Source organism: Haemaphysalis longicornis, unplaced genomic scaffold (genome assembly GCF_048455015.1).
Source record: "Haemaphysalis longicornis isolate Haplotype H1 unplaced genomic scaffold, Haemaphysalis longicornis Haplotype H1 scaffold_2, whole genome shotgun sequence".
In the NCBI taxonomy this organism is placed as follows: domain Eukaryota; kingdom Metazoa; phylum Arthropoda; class Arachnida; order Ixodida; family Ixodidae; genus Haemaphysalis; species Haemaphysalis longicornis.
Genome location: NW_027526295.1, coordinates 43,650,628 through 43,670,509, shown reverse-complemented (window position 1 = coordinate 43,670,509; position 19,882 = coordinate 43,650,628). Strand labels below are relative to the sequence as shown.

General features: G+C 49.1%; 2 protein-coding genes across 6 annotated transcripts in view; one reads left to right on the top strand and one right to left on the bottom strand.

Moving 5' to 3' along the window:
• Positions 1-19,882, bottom strand: part of LOC144168858 (uncharacterized) — a 95,650-nt gene that overhangs the window by 32,641 nt on the left and 43,127 nt on the right. For all 5 annotated transcript variants that reach the window (XM_077697851.1, XM_077697849.1, XM_077697850.1 and 2 more), the window contains exons 7-8: positions 7,066-7,305; positions 373-466 (exon numbers count right to left, since the gene is read on the bottom strand). In XM_077697851.1, the coding sequence (XP_077553977.1) occupies positions 373-466; positions 7,066-7,305 (334 nt within the window). The remainder of the gene's footprint in view (positions 1-372; positions 467-7,065; positions 7,306-19,882) is intronic.
• Positions 4,318-7,043, top strand: LOC144168860 (uncharacterized). The gene has a single exon (XM_077697853.1). The coding sequence runs from the start codon at positions 4,447-4,449 to the stop codon at positions 5,959-5,961; it is 1,515 nt and encodes a 504-aa protein (XP_077553979.1). The 5' UTR covers positions 4,318-4,446; the 3' UTR covers positions 5,962-7,043.

Sequence of the window (19,882 nt, the reverse complement as noted above, 5' to 3'; positions counted from 1 at the left end):
CCTGACAGCCGCCACAAAAAATGTGCACTGCATATTACAAGGCCACAGAAATCAGTGCCTAGACCCCATTATCGCTAAGGAATGCAAGCTGCACGCGATCACTTGCAGAGCTGGGGCTGAAACTTCTGCGCACAGGCTATGTGCCACCGACCAGCCACACTAATCACCCCTCAAAAGGAGGACATTGATGGCACTTTGACGGCACCTACAGAGGACACTGATGGCACCCACAAAAGATTACGCCAGTGGCACGTCCCCCCTTTTCGAAGCGCAGTGCCTCGTGTGCCAATGAATGGAGCCCACCCTCCCCCCATTCTCAGGACAAATGAGCGTAGTAGCAAGTAGGGGACAACGCAAGCCAAGCAGTCTCACCAATGTGCCGCTCCATCGCATGAGGCAGTGGGACAGGCAGGTACATGAATGGCTCGTAGGTCACCGACACGTGGCCGCACTCCGAACACACCACCTGCAGAACCACAGAACCACGGGCGGTGTCACACAGAGTGTGACGTTGAGAGCGAGAACGTTCTCAACAGTCGGGAGCGTTTGCGATGGCTGAGAGCGACATTTTTGGAACGTTGTCGACGGCTGAGAGCAATGTTTTTTGTATGTACCGTATTTACCCGATTCTAACACGCACTTTTTTTCCGAAAAAATAGGCCGAAAAATCGCATGCACGTTAGATTCGGATACAAAACCGAAACTGCCGAAACAGCGGAAATTTCGTCCCACCCATCACCATCGCCATCTCAAGATGGCGCCAAAGCTTTTAGCAACGATTTTTCAGACGCAGCAAGCCTAGGCGCCTAGGCTTTTCTATCGAAGTTCCCACAAATCGTCAAATCGTTTCACTTGCGCGCTTGATAACAGCAATGGCAGCAGCGGCTCCCACGCGTTCAAAACGAGCGGTCGGTTGAAGCGTGCACCTCTGGAGAAGCTCTCTGGATAGGCGTGCGAGGCGTGCGCCACGATCCTATGGTTGAACGTTCGTTCAGAAGTGTGGCATCGCGAACGCGCTTGAAGACACCGAAGCCGAGATGTTGTGGTCAGCGGAGAGTGACGAGGAGTGAGATGAGTGAGATTACTTCGGGAAATAAATCGCCCATTTCTCTTGCATTCGTTTGTCTGGGTCACAAAGGCCCGTGCGCGTTACAATCGGAGGCGCAAGTTTTTTCTTTTTTTTTTTGCCAGGAAAATCGGGTGCGCGTTAAATTCGGGTAAATACGGTAATCAGTCGATGACTTCTAACCCAGCATGAAGCTTTTGCATGTATCCTAAGATTGCCAGGCTCTGTTAGCCCACTCGCTTTGGCTGGTCCACTTGCCCCTCCCCGCCTGCTACTGCAGGTCATTTATTCCGGTCACTCATTAGCTTGTGCCACGTTTCAGGCAAATGTCAACTTGACACCAAAGAGCACAACGTATGCACAGAGCATTTCCTCCGCCAATGGCTGACAGATTTCGTATTTGACCCTTTCGAGGTGAACATTACTGACTGCCTGTGCTCCACTTAGGTAAGCCCATGGAGGCCTCTAACCGCAACCCTAACATCGGCATTTTGGCAGGGTAAAGGCTTACTGTATCGCCTGTAGATTTTTTCCTATGTCTTGGGCATAACTTGTTTGCAAAGCAGTTGCAGAGGGACATACCAAGACAAAAAGACACTGCTGCCAGCAAGGTAGGGATTACAGCAACGACCCTACAAAGCAAACGAAAAAAACTCAAAAGCTGCAGGCTGCTTCTGCATCCAATTTCAGACAACTATAAATTGATGCTTGGCCTCAAACACACATTCCTAGGGAAACAAGCTCGGTAGGCTGAAAGCTGCTTTACTCAGGAAATGTCAATTTATTTATATTATTGATTGCCACTTCCTTTGCCCTTCTCTTTGCAATTTTTGACCCGCCTCCCCGCAATGGTACAGACAAATCAGGTTACTGTTTTAACCGGAGCATTGCACCTTCTGTAACTTTCACGGCGCTTGCCTGAAAACGAATGATTAATACTTGTAACCACAAACCAGAACTCAAAGCCAGACTTTTGCCTCTCACCACCATGACACTTTTCAGGGTGTTCTCTATAACCCCACAAATCCAAAGGCAGCCCCAGTGCTTACGCTGCCAACCAAGTTCTGTCAGGTGCGCTGTTGCGGGAGGTTGGCAAGCCCACGATGGGTCAAGCCTCTTACAGCCAGCTCTGTGACAAGCATCCCGCAATTCACTTCTACAATGGTTTGACGTTTGAAGTTTAAAGTTTGATATTGATTTAATTAAACGAAAAAAAAAAAAGCATACACATACAATGTACACAGGGACCCAACAATGTTATCAAAGGATTGTTGGGTCTACATTGTATATGTATCTTGATACATATATAAAGATACATATACGTATATATACGTACATAAATACGCATATATATGTCTATGGAGTGTATATGTATATATATATACACCATATTTTCCAGTCTATAAGTCGCACCTTTGTATAAGTCGCTCCCCCCTCAAAACGAGTTTTTCTGAAAAAAAAAAACTAAATAAGTCGCACCGCTGTACAAAGACGCACTTGTTAATTCAGTACACTCATACAAGATCAGTTCGTTAAAAAGTGTGGCGAAAGTACATCGTTGCTGCGGCTGCCACCTATGAACGCATCCCCAGGTAAGAAGTGCTAGAAATGTGCATATACCGTCCAAAGTCTAGACAGAACCAACTTCTCAAAAATGGTTTGATACACACAGATGGCATGCACTTACAGACAGCATTTAGGCAAAGCCATCGAAGCCTTCTTCCTCCGACTCACCAGCAAATAATTCAGCAACTTCAAGAGGAAGTTCCACCAGCGCATCGCTGTCATTCTCCACCTTTGGCTTGATGCTTGAGCACACACGTGCGCAGACAATCCTCGAGCTCCGGCCAGCGTGCTTTCTTGCCGCGGTCGGCCTGCTTTGTCGATTTCGTAGTCTGGAGCACCCTGGTGGCTTTGCGCCAGTCCCGTATAATTTTTTCACTAACCTTGAACTGCCTTCCCGCAGCGGCCCGGTTTCTATGTTCCTGTGCAAATGCAGCTGCACATAGTATGAACTTTGCATCCTAACTTTCTCGCCTTGCAAGAAGTGTCATGGTTAGCGAGATCAGCGCATTAAGGGGGGACGCGGGGATCGGGTCGCGGAAATCGCCGAAAAAATTGATTTTTCGAAACTGCCTGCTTTGGCTTCCAGAACTCTTATTCTATGCTGTGTAAAAATATCGCGCCAAAAAACGGCCTCTAAATGCATTAAAAAAATTATTTTGTCAGCGGAGGTGGAAGCGAAACCGATCGCGATGCCCGAAAAACACCCATTTTCGCGGCGCCATATCTCACCTTTACGGGCGCGGATCGCCGCCATCTTCCTATCGTTTAAAAGGCCGCACTTTCGGCGACATGTTGCCGGGGCTTTCGCTCACCGCTATCATGTGATAGGGGCGCAAAGAGAAGAAAACAAAACGAAGGTCATGAGCGATCGCGGATGAAAGGCGGCCGCCCATTGGCTGCGCTCAGTGTGGTTGAAGAAAGGGCTCCGCCATTGGCTGTTGTTATGGTGACCTTCAACATTTCGCGCCATGGGCGCGCGTCGTCTGCCTGTCATGGCGGCTCCATAGTTGCATTTTACAGCTTCTCTCCGTGCGCTCTTTATCAAAGTTTGCCAATTAGAGTTGGAGTTTCGTTCGAACGCGTCCGCATTAGGCGGAATTCGAAGAATGGTGCATCGAAAGTTTCCAAAGAAACGCAAGACTCATCTTGCGTACGGGAAGCGAAAGCGCACACCTCCAAAGCGAGGGACCTCACGCCAAGCACCCGTCGAAGCGCCGGACAACTCGCAGGTGGGTTCGCCATCACCGGAACGAGTCGTCAGCGTAACTTCTGATTCCCAACAACCGACAAGTGATAGTGATGCCAGCTTCGATCCCGGCCTGTCAACCAGCTACGCCGACGCGGCGGAGCTGCGGCGCGGGCGCGCGGTGACGCGCGTGCCGTCGGATGCGACTTCACATCAGCGCAGAGCTGCGCGTTCGCCGGCCCGAGAGCGTCGCATTTCCAAACGTTTGCGCCGAACATCGCCATCACCGGAAGCAACGCCTGCAAGGCTCAAAGAGGCGCCGTGCCGTGCCTAGTTGTGTTTCCCGTCGACAAGTGACAGCGGAAGAGCATTTTCGGGTTCCACCGGCGCTCATCTCCCGCAAGCCAAGGATCGTCAGCGCGGCTCCGAGCTTCCTTCTTCGCCCCATCGCACTATACAGGCGCATATTCAGCCGACGTTTGTGTCTGCCGAAGCGGTGGAAGCGCGTGCATCGGCTGTCCGCGAGTCGCTCGCGGCCATCTCCGCATCTGAGCGCAAACTGAAACTAACGAAACCGCGAACTGCCGAAACTCCTGCCGCCTCTGAAGAGGAATACATAATCGTCCAGATGGCAGCTATGAACTCTCTATTGGCCCATGCACTCTGTCCATGTTGTTTACAGCCGACCTTGGCAGTAGAGCGGCAGACAAAGCTGGGCCTAGCTGTCAAGATGGTCATGAATTGTTCCTCCTGTGGAACCATCGACACTCAGTGGTCTTCTGAAAGAAAGGAGGGAGCAAGAGTTTTTGACGTGAACGTGCGCTCTATGCAGGCCATAAGGTCCATTGGCAAAGGGCCCACTGCCCTAAACGACTTCTGGGTGACGATGAATGTCTCGCACAGGGGTTTGCACCAGAAAACGTATCAGGCCCATCTAAAAAAAACTGTCAAACCAGCTGCTGAAGAAGCTGCACGCAACATCTTTGCTGATGCCGCCCAGGCTGTGAGGCATGTCTACACAGAAATGGAAGTTAACTTTGTAAACAACATAACCGTTGTGTACGACGGCACATGGTTGACGCGAGGACACAGCTCCCACATCGGTGTTGGCTGTGTGATAGAGTTTTACACCGGACTCGTGCTCGACTGTGTAGTGCTGTCGAACTTCTGCCTTGGATGCACCCTTGGGCCAGCTGAAGATGACCCCAAGTACCCCGAGTGGAAAGAGGCTCACCAGTGCCAAAAGAACACCAATGTTTCCTCGGGCCGAATGGAAGTGGAGGCTGCACTGATGCTGCTGAGGCGCTCACTGAGCAGAAATGGCCTGCGATATACTACCATCATTTGCGATGGTGACAGCCGCACATACCTGGCGTTGTGCGAGGACCAGCCCTATGGGTTTATACCCCTCACTAAAGAGGATTGTATAAATCACGTCAAGAAAAGGATGGGGACAAACCTTCGGGCTCTCAAGGGAAAGGCCAAAAAGGGTGAGCCACTGGGTGGAAGAGGTGGCCTCACTCAAGACCTGATAAAAAAGCTGACAAACTACTACGGTCACGCCCTTCGAAACCACACAGAGGTGGACGAAATGCAAAGGGCGGTGATGGCCACCTTCTATCACATAACATCCACTGACGCAGAGCCCCATCATGAGTTGTGTCCACCTGGCCCCTTGAGCTGGTGCAAGCATCGAGCAGCCGAAGCAGAAGGGAAGCCACAGCCACCACATAAGTATAAGCTTCATAGCAGGGTTGCAGAGGCACTGCTGCCAGTGTACCAGCGCCTGTCTGACCCCCAACTGTTGGAACGGTGCCGAGGGAACAAAACGCAGAACGCTTCTGAGAGCCTCCACTCGGTTGTGTGGTCCTTGCTGTCCAAGGATGAGCATGCCTCCCTGTTCACCGTCGAAGCAGCCGTCCACGAGGCAGTTGCCAAGTACAACTCGGGCAGCCTGCGAGCATACACCGAAGTCTGCGCAGCACTGGGCATCAAACCAGGCGCCCTTGCCATCCAGAGGGCCGCAGAAAAAGATCGTCAGCGAACAAGGAAGGCTTCTCATGCACATCAGATTAAGGGGCAAAAGCCCAAGAGGTCATTCCCTAGCAAGGACAGCAAGGACTATGCGTCTGGTGCCTTTTGAGGGACATCAAGTGCTCGGTAAACTTTGAGAGCCGTTTTCTCAAAAGTGCGTTTCAGGCATTCCCTGTTGCTCGTGGAGAGGATACCACCGCAACCACTGGACAGATTTTGATCCCGTTTGTTTTTTTTGAATCCTTGAAGTGTTCTGCAGGGTATGACATTTCCTGATTTTCCATTTAGGGCCTTGTTATTTTTTTATTTAGTATTTATGCCAATGCTAGTTGTGCCCAAATAGTTACAGGTGTAAATAATGCTGTATACAAAAAAACTGCAGGGCTTTAAAAAAATTCTAAGAATGTCATACCCTGTAGTGTTCTTTTGACTACAATATAAAAGTATTCAGAACTTCCTACCATGTTTCGTCACTTCACTAGGCTTTCCACGAGCGGGCAACATGTAAATCTTCGTAACACAAAACCTACTGAAGGTATCTTTATGAAACTTTAAATTTCACCATTTGGAGTGCTTTCCAAGGCACCTACCAAATTTCATTACTCTACGCCCAAAAATAAGAAAGTTTGCTCCGATCCCCACCTCCCCCCTTAAAGGGGTCATGGCGGACGGAAGTAACCCGGAAATTCAAACTTGTTATCAGCAAGTGCTCATTTTAAAAATTAGCAGCACATCTACCTCTTTCAGAGTAAAACTGTCTGTAGTAATTTATAAGCTGCATTTTGTTTTTGCAACCCAATTTGATGTTACTTTGCATTTATTCTGAACAGTAGTTACTGTGTGTGGCAGGTGGTGCGCGGTTGTCGCAGGCCATTATCATTGTTTTTGACAAGAAAAATCTGCAAATTGTTTGGTTTATCATTCCCCAAGTGACATACGGGCTATGAGAAACGCCGCAGCGGTGGGCTTCGAATTCTCTTAGACCACAAGGCTGTGTCTCCTAACGTGCGCTGACATCACGCGCGCACAGGCACCTTTTCGAGCACAGACCACGCGCTGCCGCCACAAACCGAACTTATTCCACACATAAGTTGCACCGGTGGATAAGACGCACCAACAAAAATTTCAGAAAAAAAAACGCAACTTATACACTGGAAAATATGGTATCTATGTGCAATGGTAGCGAAGAATTGAGTGGACCTTTTCCCCTTACCGTGCTTCGGAACTGCCCCTGGAACGTGTCGACGACCACGGACTGGTTGCGGGCCGTGTACTGGGCCCAGGCCTCCTGAGCCTGCCGCTGGTCAGCGCCCCCGCTCGTGGCCTCCCCCTCTTCTTCCTCCTTCTCCCCCTCCCTCTCCTCCTTCTCCATCTCCTCGCTGGCCCTTTTGAGGCGCTTGTTCCGAGGGGGAGACGGGGAGCGGCTGCCCGACACACCGTTGGCCACGGCAGCCTGCAATAAGGCAAGCGTGAGAGGGGACAACAGACAGTGGCCCCTCAGGGTCCCTTCCTGGAATTTTTCTCTTCATCTTCACGTACAAGCGAACCTCCTCCATTATGCATCCTCACGTGCAATGGCAGCCATTGTAAAGCATAGGCGCAGACCTACGACTTTGACTGTAAGTGGCAAGGAGGCCTTGAGCTTATTCACAGCAAAGTAATACCCCAGTCACACGGCAAGTCTAATGTCATTCAAAGTGAACGACATTAGCCGTTGGTGACATTTTTCATCACCCAAAATCACAGCACCTAAAAATGAAGGCACGGTCTTTATTTCGTATTGCTTTTAACATCAGCCACTGCAGCAGGGCCTTACACATTGCAAAAGTGCGGTCTTACAAACAGTGAGCGCGGCTTTAACTTCCATTGTGTTTGTGTTTTGAAAGACCATTGCTGCGTTTTTAGCGCCTATGAAGATGCCGCAGGACATGATCCCGCAGGACAGCGGGAAAGGGCGGTGGCTTATCTGCACAACGTTCTAAAGCGTGAACTGCATGAAGCGATTTCCTGCGAAAACATGCAGTGCACGCCGCAGGCGCGGCGACGCCGGCGCGGATACAACTGGCGTAGTGTGTGTGGCACGGTAAGAGGTGGCAACGTGGCGTCGGCACTGGCCATAAAGCGGTGCACGCAGCTCCAGCGGCCACTTCTAACCGCTCGCTGAAATGCCGCACGAGGCGCAAGCGAAGATGCTCGTGTAAGAAAAGAGCTGATAATATGGGCGAAAAGTGGAATATAGACTGCCATCCACGCTGCTTGTGAAAGTGCCCATCAAAAAATACTGCGGTGGTAGGCCTAACCATCTCTGGCGCAGCTAGCCGGCTCGGAGCGGTTCGAATCTCCCACTATCACGTGCGCGTCTCCCCATTAGTGCAAGTCGTCAGGCTCCTCCCACTGCCACGCGAAGAAGCCACCGCGAGGGCGGAATCGTCGGCACGGACATGAAAAAAATGCACGCACAACGTCGATGTGCACGATTCGTGTACGAAAACAGGCCATGCGGTTCACAATTAACAGGAACAACTTGCCGCGCGCGTACGGGGAGCCGGTCGCTATCTTCCGAGGTGCATCAAGCAAGGACAGCTGTGGTTATCATGTACGGCCGAACTAAGGGGTGCCTATTCTTTTCTTGTGTGTCGGAGTTAAAGGACAGCAAGAGGAGCGCGCTGCGTCAGAAGGGCGATTTTTTCTTTTGCTACCCTAAAACGATGCCCCAGCTGCGCCGGTCAATCAGCAGAACCACTGAAAAACCGCACTATAAACGGTATTGTGCTTCGGCCAACCGCATCTTAAGCGGTATGCTTATGCGTTGAGTTCTATGGGAGGTAAAGCGGTGGTCACAAAAACCGGCGTTATATCCGGTCCCGCACTATAAGTGGTTATGTTATAAATGGTCTACACTGTACTTGGTTTATTACTGAACTTTCTTCTCTAGTAACGCACCACTTCTGTTGAGGCTACTCATTTGGCCTCTGAATGAGCTCTTAAACCTCATCCAGCCTCTAAATGCCATTCGCCTTGAATGTAATCAGGTAATAATTATACATTTAATCATTAATACTTAATGATATCAATTAATTACAGAATGAATGACATTTGCTCCAAATGTCATTAGATTTGCCGTGTGACAGGGGTACAAAGCAATTTCCCCTTTTTTTTCCCCCCAACGGCTATGACAGAAACCCCACGTCTGTCTCTACCCTTCGACTATACCTTCAGACCCTTTTAGTTCAGATACAGCAAGGGCCAGTTGTGACACCAACACCAGCACATATTCCCAGGACAAAATAAAATGGACAAGAGGAGTAATCACTGCTTATATCAATTAAAGGGACCCTGCAACACTCTTTTAGCAGTGCAAGTAAACCTGCGCGACGTTTAGATTACACTGCCAGGAATACCTGAGCCAAATATTACACGTGCACGTGAAGCGGTGAGCGCACAAATCGATGTGAAAGACGCGGAAAAACCAACCGCTCTCTCTTCAGTTGTCCTCATTATGCATGGCCTAAGGGACGTCACATAGGCCACGGCTGCCCGATCGGCTGTCACTGGTCAACTTCGCGGCTAGATTCTCCCATTTCCATCGTCGTCATAGCTGTGTACGAACCTCTTCTATGCCTGAACCTGTAGGCACAGTTTTGCCATTTCTTTTGTGTTTTGAGTGCGCGCGGAGTTTGAGTGATGAGCTCAATACTTCCCTTTCAACGGGACCATTCGACTACAAACGTCTATTGCTTCAAAAACGCCCTACCAGCCCGAGCGTGCATTTGCAAGCAGGCACTCATGCCTGCTTTTTCGTGGCACCAGACCGGAAATAGGCCCCTCCGCGTTGCGGAGACAAGGAGAAAACTACCCGGCATGTGATATATCGAAGGCCGCCGAAGAGAACGCCGCGAGCCGCCCCCTCTCCGGGAGAGAGCGCACAGCTTTCGTCGTGTCGTCCGCGGTCGAGTTGAGAGGGAACGATTACGCGCGTAGTTTCGTTAATTGTGAACGGATTTTCATAATTTTTGTGGGAGGAGATTTCTGGGACAATAGACTTTATCCCAAGATACATTACTAGTAGTCGATGGCAAGTGTTGCAGGGTCCCTTTAAATGCAGCAGACTGTGCCAACTTAGAAGACAACGATCAAAGGTCCAACGGGCTTTGGAGAAGCAGCAAAACATGTGCTGTGCTATTATACAGGCTTTGTATCTGTGGTGCATGTTGCCAAACATCGGAGTCATTGCGTTGCATGCATGCTCATTACCTTTTACCCATCGACCCATTAGAAAAAGTTATGGACTACTCCAATTTCTGACATCAAGCCAGCTGGAAAAACAAAAAGAAAATCAGAGAATGCCCTCCGGCTGCCTATTTGGCCGTAGTGTTTCGCTGCGTCTCTGCAAATACTGGCAGCTAGCCTAGCCCGACACCTTTCCTGTACGAAAGTCTGTCTCTGCACTCGGCCATTTGTGAAATGAGCAATGAGCATTTCGCTCTATGCATTTGCTTTTGTTTTTTCTTTTGTGCGGCAAGCTTCAGCACACCAGTATGGTAAGATAATGCCTACCCATCACTCTGTGGGGAAAACAGGTGAGCGAGCAGGCAACGAACGGGGCTTTCCTATTTTGAACGTGTGGCCCACCGTGTAAGTGTGACACATCACAGTGCAGCCATTTTGAAACATTTACAAATTCTGCGTTCTGTCATGATCACCGGCACCCAGAAACAAGATGGCAGCCCCCATGGGTGAATCGACGGCAAATGATGCAAACTGACCGATGACCATAGTAGTAGCAGCACAGAGCAACGGGAGGAAAGAGTGCCACTGCTCTAAAGGCCTTCATTTAGTGACACTAGTACCGCCAACAAAGGTGCCAATGCAACTGTACTGGTGCCTTTGGTTCTGTTTTACCGCACTGCTTTAACTCTACCAAAGAGTTCCTGCATTTATTACTAGGGGTGTGCAAATACTCGAATATTTGAATACAAGTTGAATAGTACCTCCGCGAATAATTCGATTCGTGAATCGAATATCTACTATTCGATTTTTCGACTAGTGCAAAAGTGAGAGATGTTTGCGCATGCTAACACACTCCTACTACACCATCTACTTGGAAAGTTTCATCCAAATCATGCTTTCAACGACTGCGCCTTGACGAGGTTGTAAATTTCATCCCACAGCACGGAGTAATTTGCGATTGCATTGAAAAGACCTTTCCTTCATGCCATTACCATCAACTCTGGCCACCATTTAATTCTGCACCCGGATGTTTACACGTTAGGACAGCTTCCGGTAAACGAATCGCCGCCACTTTTGTTGCATTTTTGACAGCGCCTCCGTTAATTTAAAATCAAAAGAGGTTCCAACTTCTTTCATTGCAGTTGGTGCACTTTTTTTCTTTTTCCTTTCATTTTTTTTAGACCACAGGGGATAGCGCAGGCTCTTGCACGGTGACTGTAGTGCGGGCTTTTGTGAAAAAAAAAAACTACTGGAGGGATGCAGCTGAACGCGGTACCAGTGCTTAAACCAAGGAGTGCAATAACACTAACAGTATCATTATATCTGGTCTGTAGCAGAAGTTTGGGCTTGGAAGGCAAAAGCGGTTTTTCTGGTTCCCCCCTTTCAAGCTCAAACTTCAAATGGTCATGACTTCTGCTACAGATCAGATATGCTAGTCTTATTGCACTCCTTGATATGTGCACAGTCCACTGGTACCATGTTCAGCTGCATCCCTCCAGCAGTTTTTTCCCGAAAACTGTCAAAAAGTCAACCATAAAAATCTGAATAAATTTGACTGTAGTCATTTTACACAAAAACAAATTTCATATATACCGTATATACTCGTGTAAGGGCCGCCCTCGTGTAAGGGCCGCCCTCGTGTAAGGGCCGCACCCCTACTTTGGAGGGGGAAATTTAAAAAAAAATTTCAAAAAGTCCCGCCACAAAGATGTAGTTAGTTCAATTGTGGCTAGATGGCGCTGCCGGCTTTTCCTGCTTCCGCCAACAATGGATGGCGCCAATATTCCTTAGTGTGGCCGATGGTGTGGCGCATCGTTAGTGTTGTGTTGTTTCTTCTGATTGGTGTCGTCTGTAGTAGTGAGCCCTGTTTGAGCCAGCGCAGGTGAGGGACGATGGGTCGGCGTTTGAGATCGTTCACCGCAGCATTTAAACTGCAAGTGATTGAATATGCGGAGCAGCACGGCAAGCGGGAAGCTGGACGCAAGTTTGACGTGGATGAGAAGCGCGTGCGTTACTGGATAAAACAGAAAGATGCCCTCGCCGCTACCAACAGGAGCCGAAAGGCGTTTCGCGGCAAGAAGTGCAAATACCCGGAACTCGAAGGCGAACTTCTCAAATATGTTGTCGACACTCGAAGGGACGGCTACGCCGTATCAACTGACATGATACGCGTGAAAGCCCTGAACATCGCTCGCCACACGGAAATACCCCAGGCCCAATTCAAAGCAAGTCGGGGGTGGATTACGTGGTTTATGAACCGTAACCAGCTCTCTATCCGCCGCCATACGACGCTTTGTCAAAAGCTTTCAAGTGAATACGAAAGCCATGTGATTAAGTTCCATCGCTTTGTGAATGGTCTGAGGAGGGAGCATCAGTACGACCTCTCCCAAATTGGGAATGCAGACCAGACTCCTGTGTGGTTCGACGCACCAGAAAGCACCACAGTGGATTTGAAAGGCGCGAAAAGTGTGTCCGTGCGCATGACCGGCGCAGAACGTCAAAGATGCACTGTGATGCTGTGCATCACGGCAGACGGCAGAAAACTTCCGCCGTACGTCGTATTTAAGAGAAAGACTCTCCCAAAAGAGAAGTTTCCTCAGGGAATCATCTTACGAGCCCAGAAAAAGGGTTGGATGTGCGAGGACCTTGTCGCTGACTGGATCAAGACCGTCTGGGCAAACAGACCTGGAGGCCTGTTACAACGGAAAGCCCTCCTTGTTCTGGATAGTTTCCGGGGCCACTTGACGGACCGCGTCAAGAACCGACTCGCCACGACTCGTACGGACTTGGCCGTTATTCCTGGAGGACTGACGAGTGTGCTGCAGCCGCTCGACGTCTGCGTCAACCGTCCGTTCAAAGCGGAATTTCGCCGATGCTACTCGGAATGGATGGCTGGAGGCCATGAGAAGACCCCTACAGGACGGCTGAAGCGGGCATCGCTCCAACAAGTGTGTGAGTGGATTTTGAGTGTGTGGAGTGCCGTGTCGTTTGAAGTAGTCGCAAAAAGCTTCAAGGTGACTGGAATTTCGAACTGCATGAACGGTACTGAAGATGATCGTCCCTGGGAGGACGCCGACGCCGAGGTGATCTCTTCCGAGAAAGAGGAGAGCGATAGCGAGATGGAATTGTAATAAAAACATTCCTGGCATGTCGTTCACCTGTGACAAATCTGTGTGCTTTTCTTAGCAAAGTGGTCCCTGCAGTGCATTCAAGACACCAAATTGATGTAATCTACTTTGATTTGTCAAAGGCATTCGACACTGTGTCACACTCCTTGCTGTTACAGAAACTGGACAACTATGGCATATGTAAGATGTACTTGATGCTTTTTGAAAGTTACTTGTCTAACCGTACAAACGTTGTGCGAGTTTCGGGCTGTTTCTCTGGTGAATTTCGCTCAACTTCTGGAGTGCCTCAGGGAAGCAACCTGGGCCCCTTGTTGTTCTTGATTTTTATCAATGACTTGGCTGAGCGCATGCAACACTCTGAAATGCTCCTCTTTGCTGATGACATTAAGATCTTTCGGCCTATAGACAGGGCTAGCGAGTGCTCTCTTCTACAAGATGACATCAACACCGTGTCAGCATGGTGTTCAGCAAACATGCTTCGCATCAACCCATCAAAGACCAATGTGATATCATACCATCGTCGACAGGTGCCGATTCAATTTTTGTATAAGCTGCATGGGGGTTCCATTACTCGAGCGTCAACAGTGCGGGACTTGGGTGTGCACATTGACTCATCACTAAGTTTTAAACACCACATTGAAAAAACAGCCAGCGATGCAATGAAATCCCTTGGACTCGTAACACGTGTCACGAAAGAGTTCACTGATCCTACCTGCTATTTGTCCCTGTTTCGGGCTATTGTACGTTCCCGGCTAGAGTACTGCTCGGTTGTATGGAACTCTGTTCCTCAATACTTGTCACTGTCTCTGGAACGAGTCCAGATGAGATTTGTTAGAATCTATTATGATCGTTACCTTTTCAGGAAAATATATTACACGTATGACAGAATACTCGACCACACTGGATTAAGCAGACTGAGTGACAGAAGAACACTCCTCAATATGTGCTTTCTTCACAAGCTCATTCATGGAGCTGTTGACTCTGCCGATTTGCTAACTTCCATCAATTTTCATGTCCCCACACGATGCCGTTCCTCGCCGCTATTTTATCCTGACGTCAATCATAAAAGTCCTGTCCAGAGAATGCAACTCCTTTACAACTCACTTGAAGTGCCTGATCTGAGTACAGTGGAATCTCGGTCATACGAATCTGAAGGGGCGTCAAAAAAATTCGTATCACCCGAAAATTCGTATCATCAGAAAACGAGAAAAAATGGAAATGCGCCGCGCATGCGGCAGGCGGCGGCAACATGGCGCCGGCTCTTGCCGTGAAGCGGTGCAGGTAGCTTCAGCGACCGCTTCTAACCTTTTGTTAAAATGCAGCTCAAGATGTAAACTAAATTGCTCATGCGGTAAAAAGGAGCTGACAGTGTTGGAGAAAACTGCACTATAAAATATCATCCGCGCCAAATATCCGCCGCGGAGGGGGCCCAGCCAGCTGCTGCGCGCGCTTTCAAACTGCCGCCGTGAAGAGCGCGCCTCCCCATTGGCGCAAGTCGGCAGGCTCCTCCCACTGCCGCGAATCATTTTCCGAGCGAGGTAGAATCTGACACAGGGGCGAAATCGTCGACACGGGCGTCAAAAGAACGTGCGCTCATCGCCGACGCGACGCACGCACACGAACTCAAGCGTGAACCGCATGCAATTCGTGCGCGTCGGCGTGGCGCGTGCGTTATTTTTACGCCTGCGTCGACGATTTCGCCCCAGCGTCAGATTCTACCTCGCTCGGAAAATGATGCGCGACGCGCGCGGCAGTGGGGGTAGCCTGCCGACTTGCTCCATTGGGGAGGCGCGCTTTTCACGGCGGCAGTTTGAAAGCGCTCCAGACAGCCCGCTGGCCCCGCCGGAGATGTTTAGGCTTACCACGGTTGCGGATATTTGATCGGCGCTTTCCCTAACCGCGCCGACAATGCTTTGTAGTGTCGTTTTCGCCCACATTATCAGCTCCTTTACTGTACAAGCGACTTCATTTGTTTCTTAAGGGGACACGCGGGTCGAAAAAACGTGATTTTTTCGAAATATACCGATTTTTTGTTTTCCCTTGCATTAGCATCTTTGACTATCCTTCTTTCATGGGTAAAAAAATGAAAACGAAATACGAACGAGAACTTAGTGAAAAATGTGTCTGAATGACTCGCGGTGACCCAAGAAATCGCGCAATCAAGCCAAATTTCGGCCAGGTTTGAGAATTTATTCCGCACGGCGGCGTGGCTCGCCGCCATTTTGGTCACTTGAGAGAGGTAGATCAAGCCTTCTTCTCTCGATTGAGCCGCTCGCCAGCTTCGTATCTCCGTGTAAAAAAAATTAAAAAAATGTTTCTTCCCGCTTGTTTTGCGAGCTCCCACTGGGCATTTAAATCACGTGACGCGAAAGCGGGACCGCCATTGGCTCTTGCCGCTTGTGAGCCGCCATCGCCCGCATCGTTCCGTTCGCTACTTCGCGCTATCTTTTCTATTTCCTTATCGTGTGTTTTTAATCGTGAACGTTGAGGAGAAGCGTGACTTTTGTCGCCGGAAGCAGCGTACTTCATGCCGGTACAAAGGAAAGCGCAAGCGGCGCAGCATTGTGACGACCACGGCCAATGCCGGCACGACCGGCACCGTGAGGCCTAATGGCGCCGGGCCTTCAAGCGTTGCAAGCGCGGTTCTACCAGGCGGGGCTGATTTTATCAGCGAAGATATCGGCTTTATAAGCGCATCGGAGAAGAAGTCGGCAGCCTTCCAAGGTGAGGAGACAGCCAGCCACGGGAGCGGTGCAGTTATCTGTGGAGTCGGCGCTCTGACTGACCTTGAGTGCCGCCGTGTGCGCGACGTGCGGGAAGTGCGAACTCGTCGTAGTTGAGGTTGCGAACAAGCGGAAGGGCCTCGCATCGGTACTGGAACTGAAGTGCAAAAACGAGAAGTGCCCTGCGGGAGTGGCTGCGGGAGTGATTTCTTCTGTTTACTCGTCGCAGCGCGCTGCCGCCGTGGATCGCGGAAGCCGCAAACCGGAACTCTGCAGTTTCGCCGTCAATGTGAAAGCGGTACTCGCTGCACGCGCGGTTGGCATCGGACACGATCAGCTGTGCAGGTTTTGTGCCATTCTTGGTCTACCAAAACCACAGCATCAAAAGACGTTCTACAACACTGCCAAGAAAGTTCATGTTGCGGCCAGAAAAGGCGTCTCATACAACCTTGCTGAAGCAAGGCAAGTAACTGCGTTGCAAGCTGGTCAGACTGACCTCAGTGTGATTTTTGATGGTACTTGGCAGAAGCAAAGACACGAGCCACAACAGTGTTGGCACTGCCATTTCTCTTGACACTGGTCTCTGCCTGGATTTTGAGGTGCTGTCAAACTACTTGTACTTGTAGCCACCACCAAAAGCTTGATGAGCAAGAGGAGGAAGTGTGGCAAGCCTTTCATGCCTCTTGTGTGTGAAAAAAATGTTGACTGCTCATCCCATGCCATGGAGACGGAAGCAGCACTGCGCATCTGGCACAGGACGCTATCGTACAACTTGCAGTTCACTGTAGTGGAGACTGCCACTGCCCTCGCAGGGTTGTGGTTCAACAGAGGCCACACTAGTTTTGAGCAAGTTCTCCAAGAACTGGGAATCTTCCCTTCAGAAGAACTGGTCAGATCTTCCCTTCAGAAGAACTGGTCAGACTAAGCAATGCAAGTGACCAGCGGAGGATCAGGCAGATGTGTGCAAATCTGACTGCTAAGGCTAGCCCCATTGCCGCAGCCTGGTGAAACAATCCCATACCAAGAACTACCCCAGCAAAAACCGTGAGGGTGCAACTTATGCAGCAGGAGCATTCTAGTTTTAGTACCTCAATGTGGACATTTCAGACTGTATCCCCACCAAATTTCATGTTGTTCGAGCAAGAATTTCTGAGTCTGCCAAAGAAATAAACTTTCAATTGCGTTTTTCTCAGCTTGTTGTTTTTGTCCGTTTTCTGAGTTTGTGCACACTTATTTTCCCACTTAAAGTTGTCGTATCAGGATGAAATTTTGCACAGATGTTCATTATAACACGTAGAGTGCACAAATCTTGTTCATTATGCAATTTGTGTACTTAGATATTTCTCACGGTCATAAAACAAAAATATACAGAACAAAAAAAGGCACGCTACCAGTCATTTTTTTTTCGTGGTGAGGAAAATGATGATGAGGCTTTTTCAGGTAGATTTGTGCACTCTGCAGTTCATAAGGAACCACCTAGGCTATTTTAAAAGTTTCAGAAAAAATTTTTACTATAAAAAAAAGTGTGCACAAAAAAGGCATTTTTCTGAAAGTCATGCTGCGTAACATTTTATCCGGAGCAGCTATTCAAAATCTGATTACATATATGACCAGAGGAGCTCAATCTCTATAAGCTGTGAAAATTTCAGCCTCCTAACTTCATTATTAAAAAAAAAGTTGTTTGGAGGAGCACGTCCCCTTAAGGGGGGACGAGGGTCTTAAAACTAACTTTTTTATTTATGAGTAAAAACTTACGAAAATTTGCACACGGATGTGCTTTTCTCTGTAGATTTCAAATATGCAATTATATTTGAGCTGGTGCTGTTAGTTCAAAAGTTATCATACAAAGTCTAAACCGCAATTAGGTAATTTCTTACGCAGCTTTAATGAACTTTCGCATTGCATTTTGTCGCTTTTAATTACATGAATGGATAGCCAGAGAGTTCCCATACCCGATGACATTCTTCGTTTTTCTCTAAAGTCACGGCATCCTAAAAAAATATGTTAAGTACAAAACATGGCAGTATTGGATATTTTGGCTCATCAAAATAACTGCAAGTCATTATTTATGCGTAGCCTAAACAGAAAAACTAAGAATGTCATCGGCTGCCTCAGGCTGTACTGAAAAAAATGGTACCAAGATTGACCTTATGAAGCAAAAAGAAGTTTCCAAAAAGCTGCGTAAGGCTGAGGGAAGTGACCAAAAATATGAAACTGAGAAAACTGCATTTGAAGTTTGGCCATGTGTTATGAGATGAACCGTCAGTAGTGTAGCTTCAAAATTTCCCAGTAACAAAGACATGTTCTTCCCATTTTCAAATCTGTCTTTGGATTCCAAAAATGTCAACTAGAACTGGAGATACAAAAGGCCAAGTAACGGACCCCATCAGGAATCTAGCAAAATTTATCGACTTCGAATCGGTTGGCATTTTGTTAGCATTGTGAAATCTGGTGGTGTCTTGCTGGCGTCGTGAAAACTGCAACAGTCCTTCGTGAAGTGCCATCATCTATTACAGTGCACTGTGGTACCCAGAATATTGTGTACGGCAAAAGTGTGAGGGTGAAACTTGCTTTAGGTGCCCCCCTTTTTTTGTTCTTTGGTGAGGCTATTTCATTCGTGATTTTTATGCTGGAAGTTTGAGAGGATACAGGGGTGGGACACTGGGCAGTGCGTTTTCTGCAAGTGCATCATGTTGTTGGCCCTCAAAAGAGCCTTTTGGGGAAAATAAATGTAGCCGAAAGGCAAACTTTCTTGGCCTATGGGGATAAACCCATAGACGCCTTCTTCCTTCAAGCTGTGCATGGTGCGGCTATCTCCATCGGACATCACGGTTGTGTACCGCAGCCCATTCTTGGAGAGCGAGCGCTTGAACATTATCAGGGCTGCCTCTACCTCCATGCGTCCTGCACCACAGTCAATGTTTCGCTGACACTCATGGTCTGCCAGCCAATCTTCGTAGCCCTCATCTGAAGCTTTGGGTCCGATGGCACAACCTAAGCAAAAGTTAGAGAGGACTACATGATCAATCACCAAGCCGGTGTACACTTCAATGATGCAGCCTACTCCAATGTGTGACAACCGTCCCCTTGTCCCACGTGCCATCAAACATCACATCTATGTTGTTTGGCGGCTGACCAAGGTCCGAGTACAAGTCCTTGATGGCATGCACACTATCAGCTTCAGAGGCTGCTGCAGTGTCCTCGCAAACCTGGACCACTTTCCTCAAGTGCGCTTGGAATGTCTTGTGGTGCAGGCCTCTGTGGGACAAGTTCATACCAGCACAAAAATCTGACAGAGCAGTCACCCCCTTCCCGATGCTTTGAATACTTTTCAAAGCCCTCATATTCACTTCAAAAAGAGTGATATTGCCAGATCCTTCGGTCCTTGGCGAGGAAAAACGTTCCACACGGTGTTCACAAACCGAGCACGTCACCTCGAGCTTCACGGCGAGGCCGTACTGCCGGTCAGGCTTCCTCAAATCCGGCGCCGCCAGCCCGCACTTGCCGCACCTGACGTGCGCAAAAAGGTCCTTCAGCATTGCAAAATCCACTAAGACAAAATCTGTGCCGGATTCTTCCTCTGAGTGCGCCAAATCCACTTCAAGGAGGTCGAATTTCCGTTGCGTTGCTGACTTGGTCTCCATTCCGCGCTTGACCTCGTCCGCGTGTTTCGTACGCGCGGCGATCTCCTTCGCCGTGTAATACCTCGTGTCAAGCCGGCAGGACGTGCTTGGACCAGGTATGGATTTCGGAGGTGGTTGGTCAGGCGATGGGGCAGGCGAGGCAATACGAGGCGGCGAACGATTCTCATCCGGCGGAGTCGAGCGGCCCGAAGTCGCACCACGCGACCTTGGGATAGGCGGACGACGCTTTCGCTTCCCGTGCGCATGACAGGTCGTCTCCTTCAAACGTACGTCTCCTGGCATCATTCACGAAAGTACGCGATGGA

Bases quoted from the DNA above. Each gene is read 5' to 3' on its own strand.
- LOC144168860 (XM_077697853.1), top strand. From the start codon at position 4,447: ATGGCAGCTATGAACTCTCTATTGGCCCATGCACTCTGTCCATGTTGT.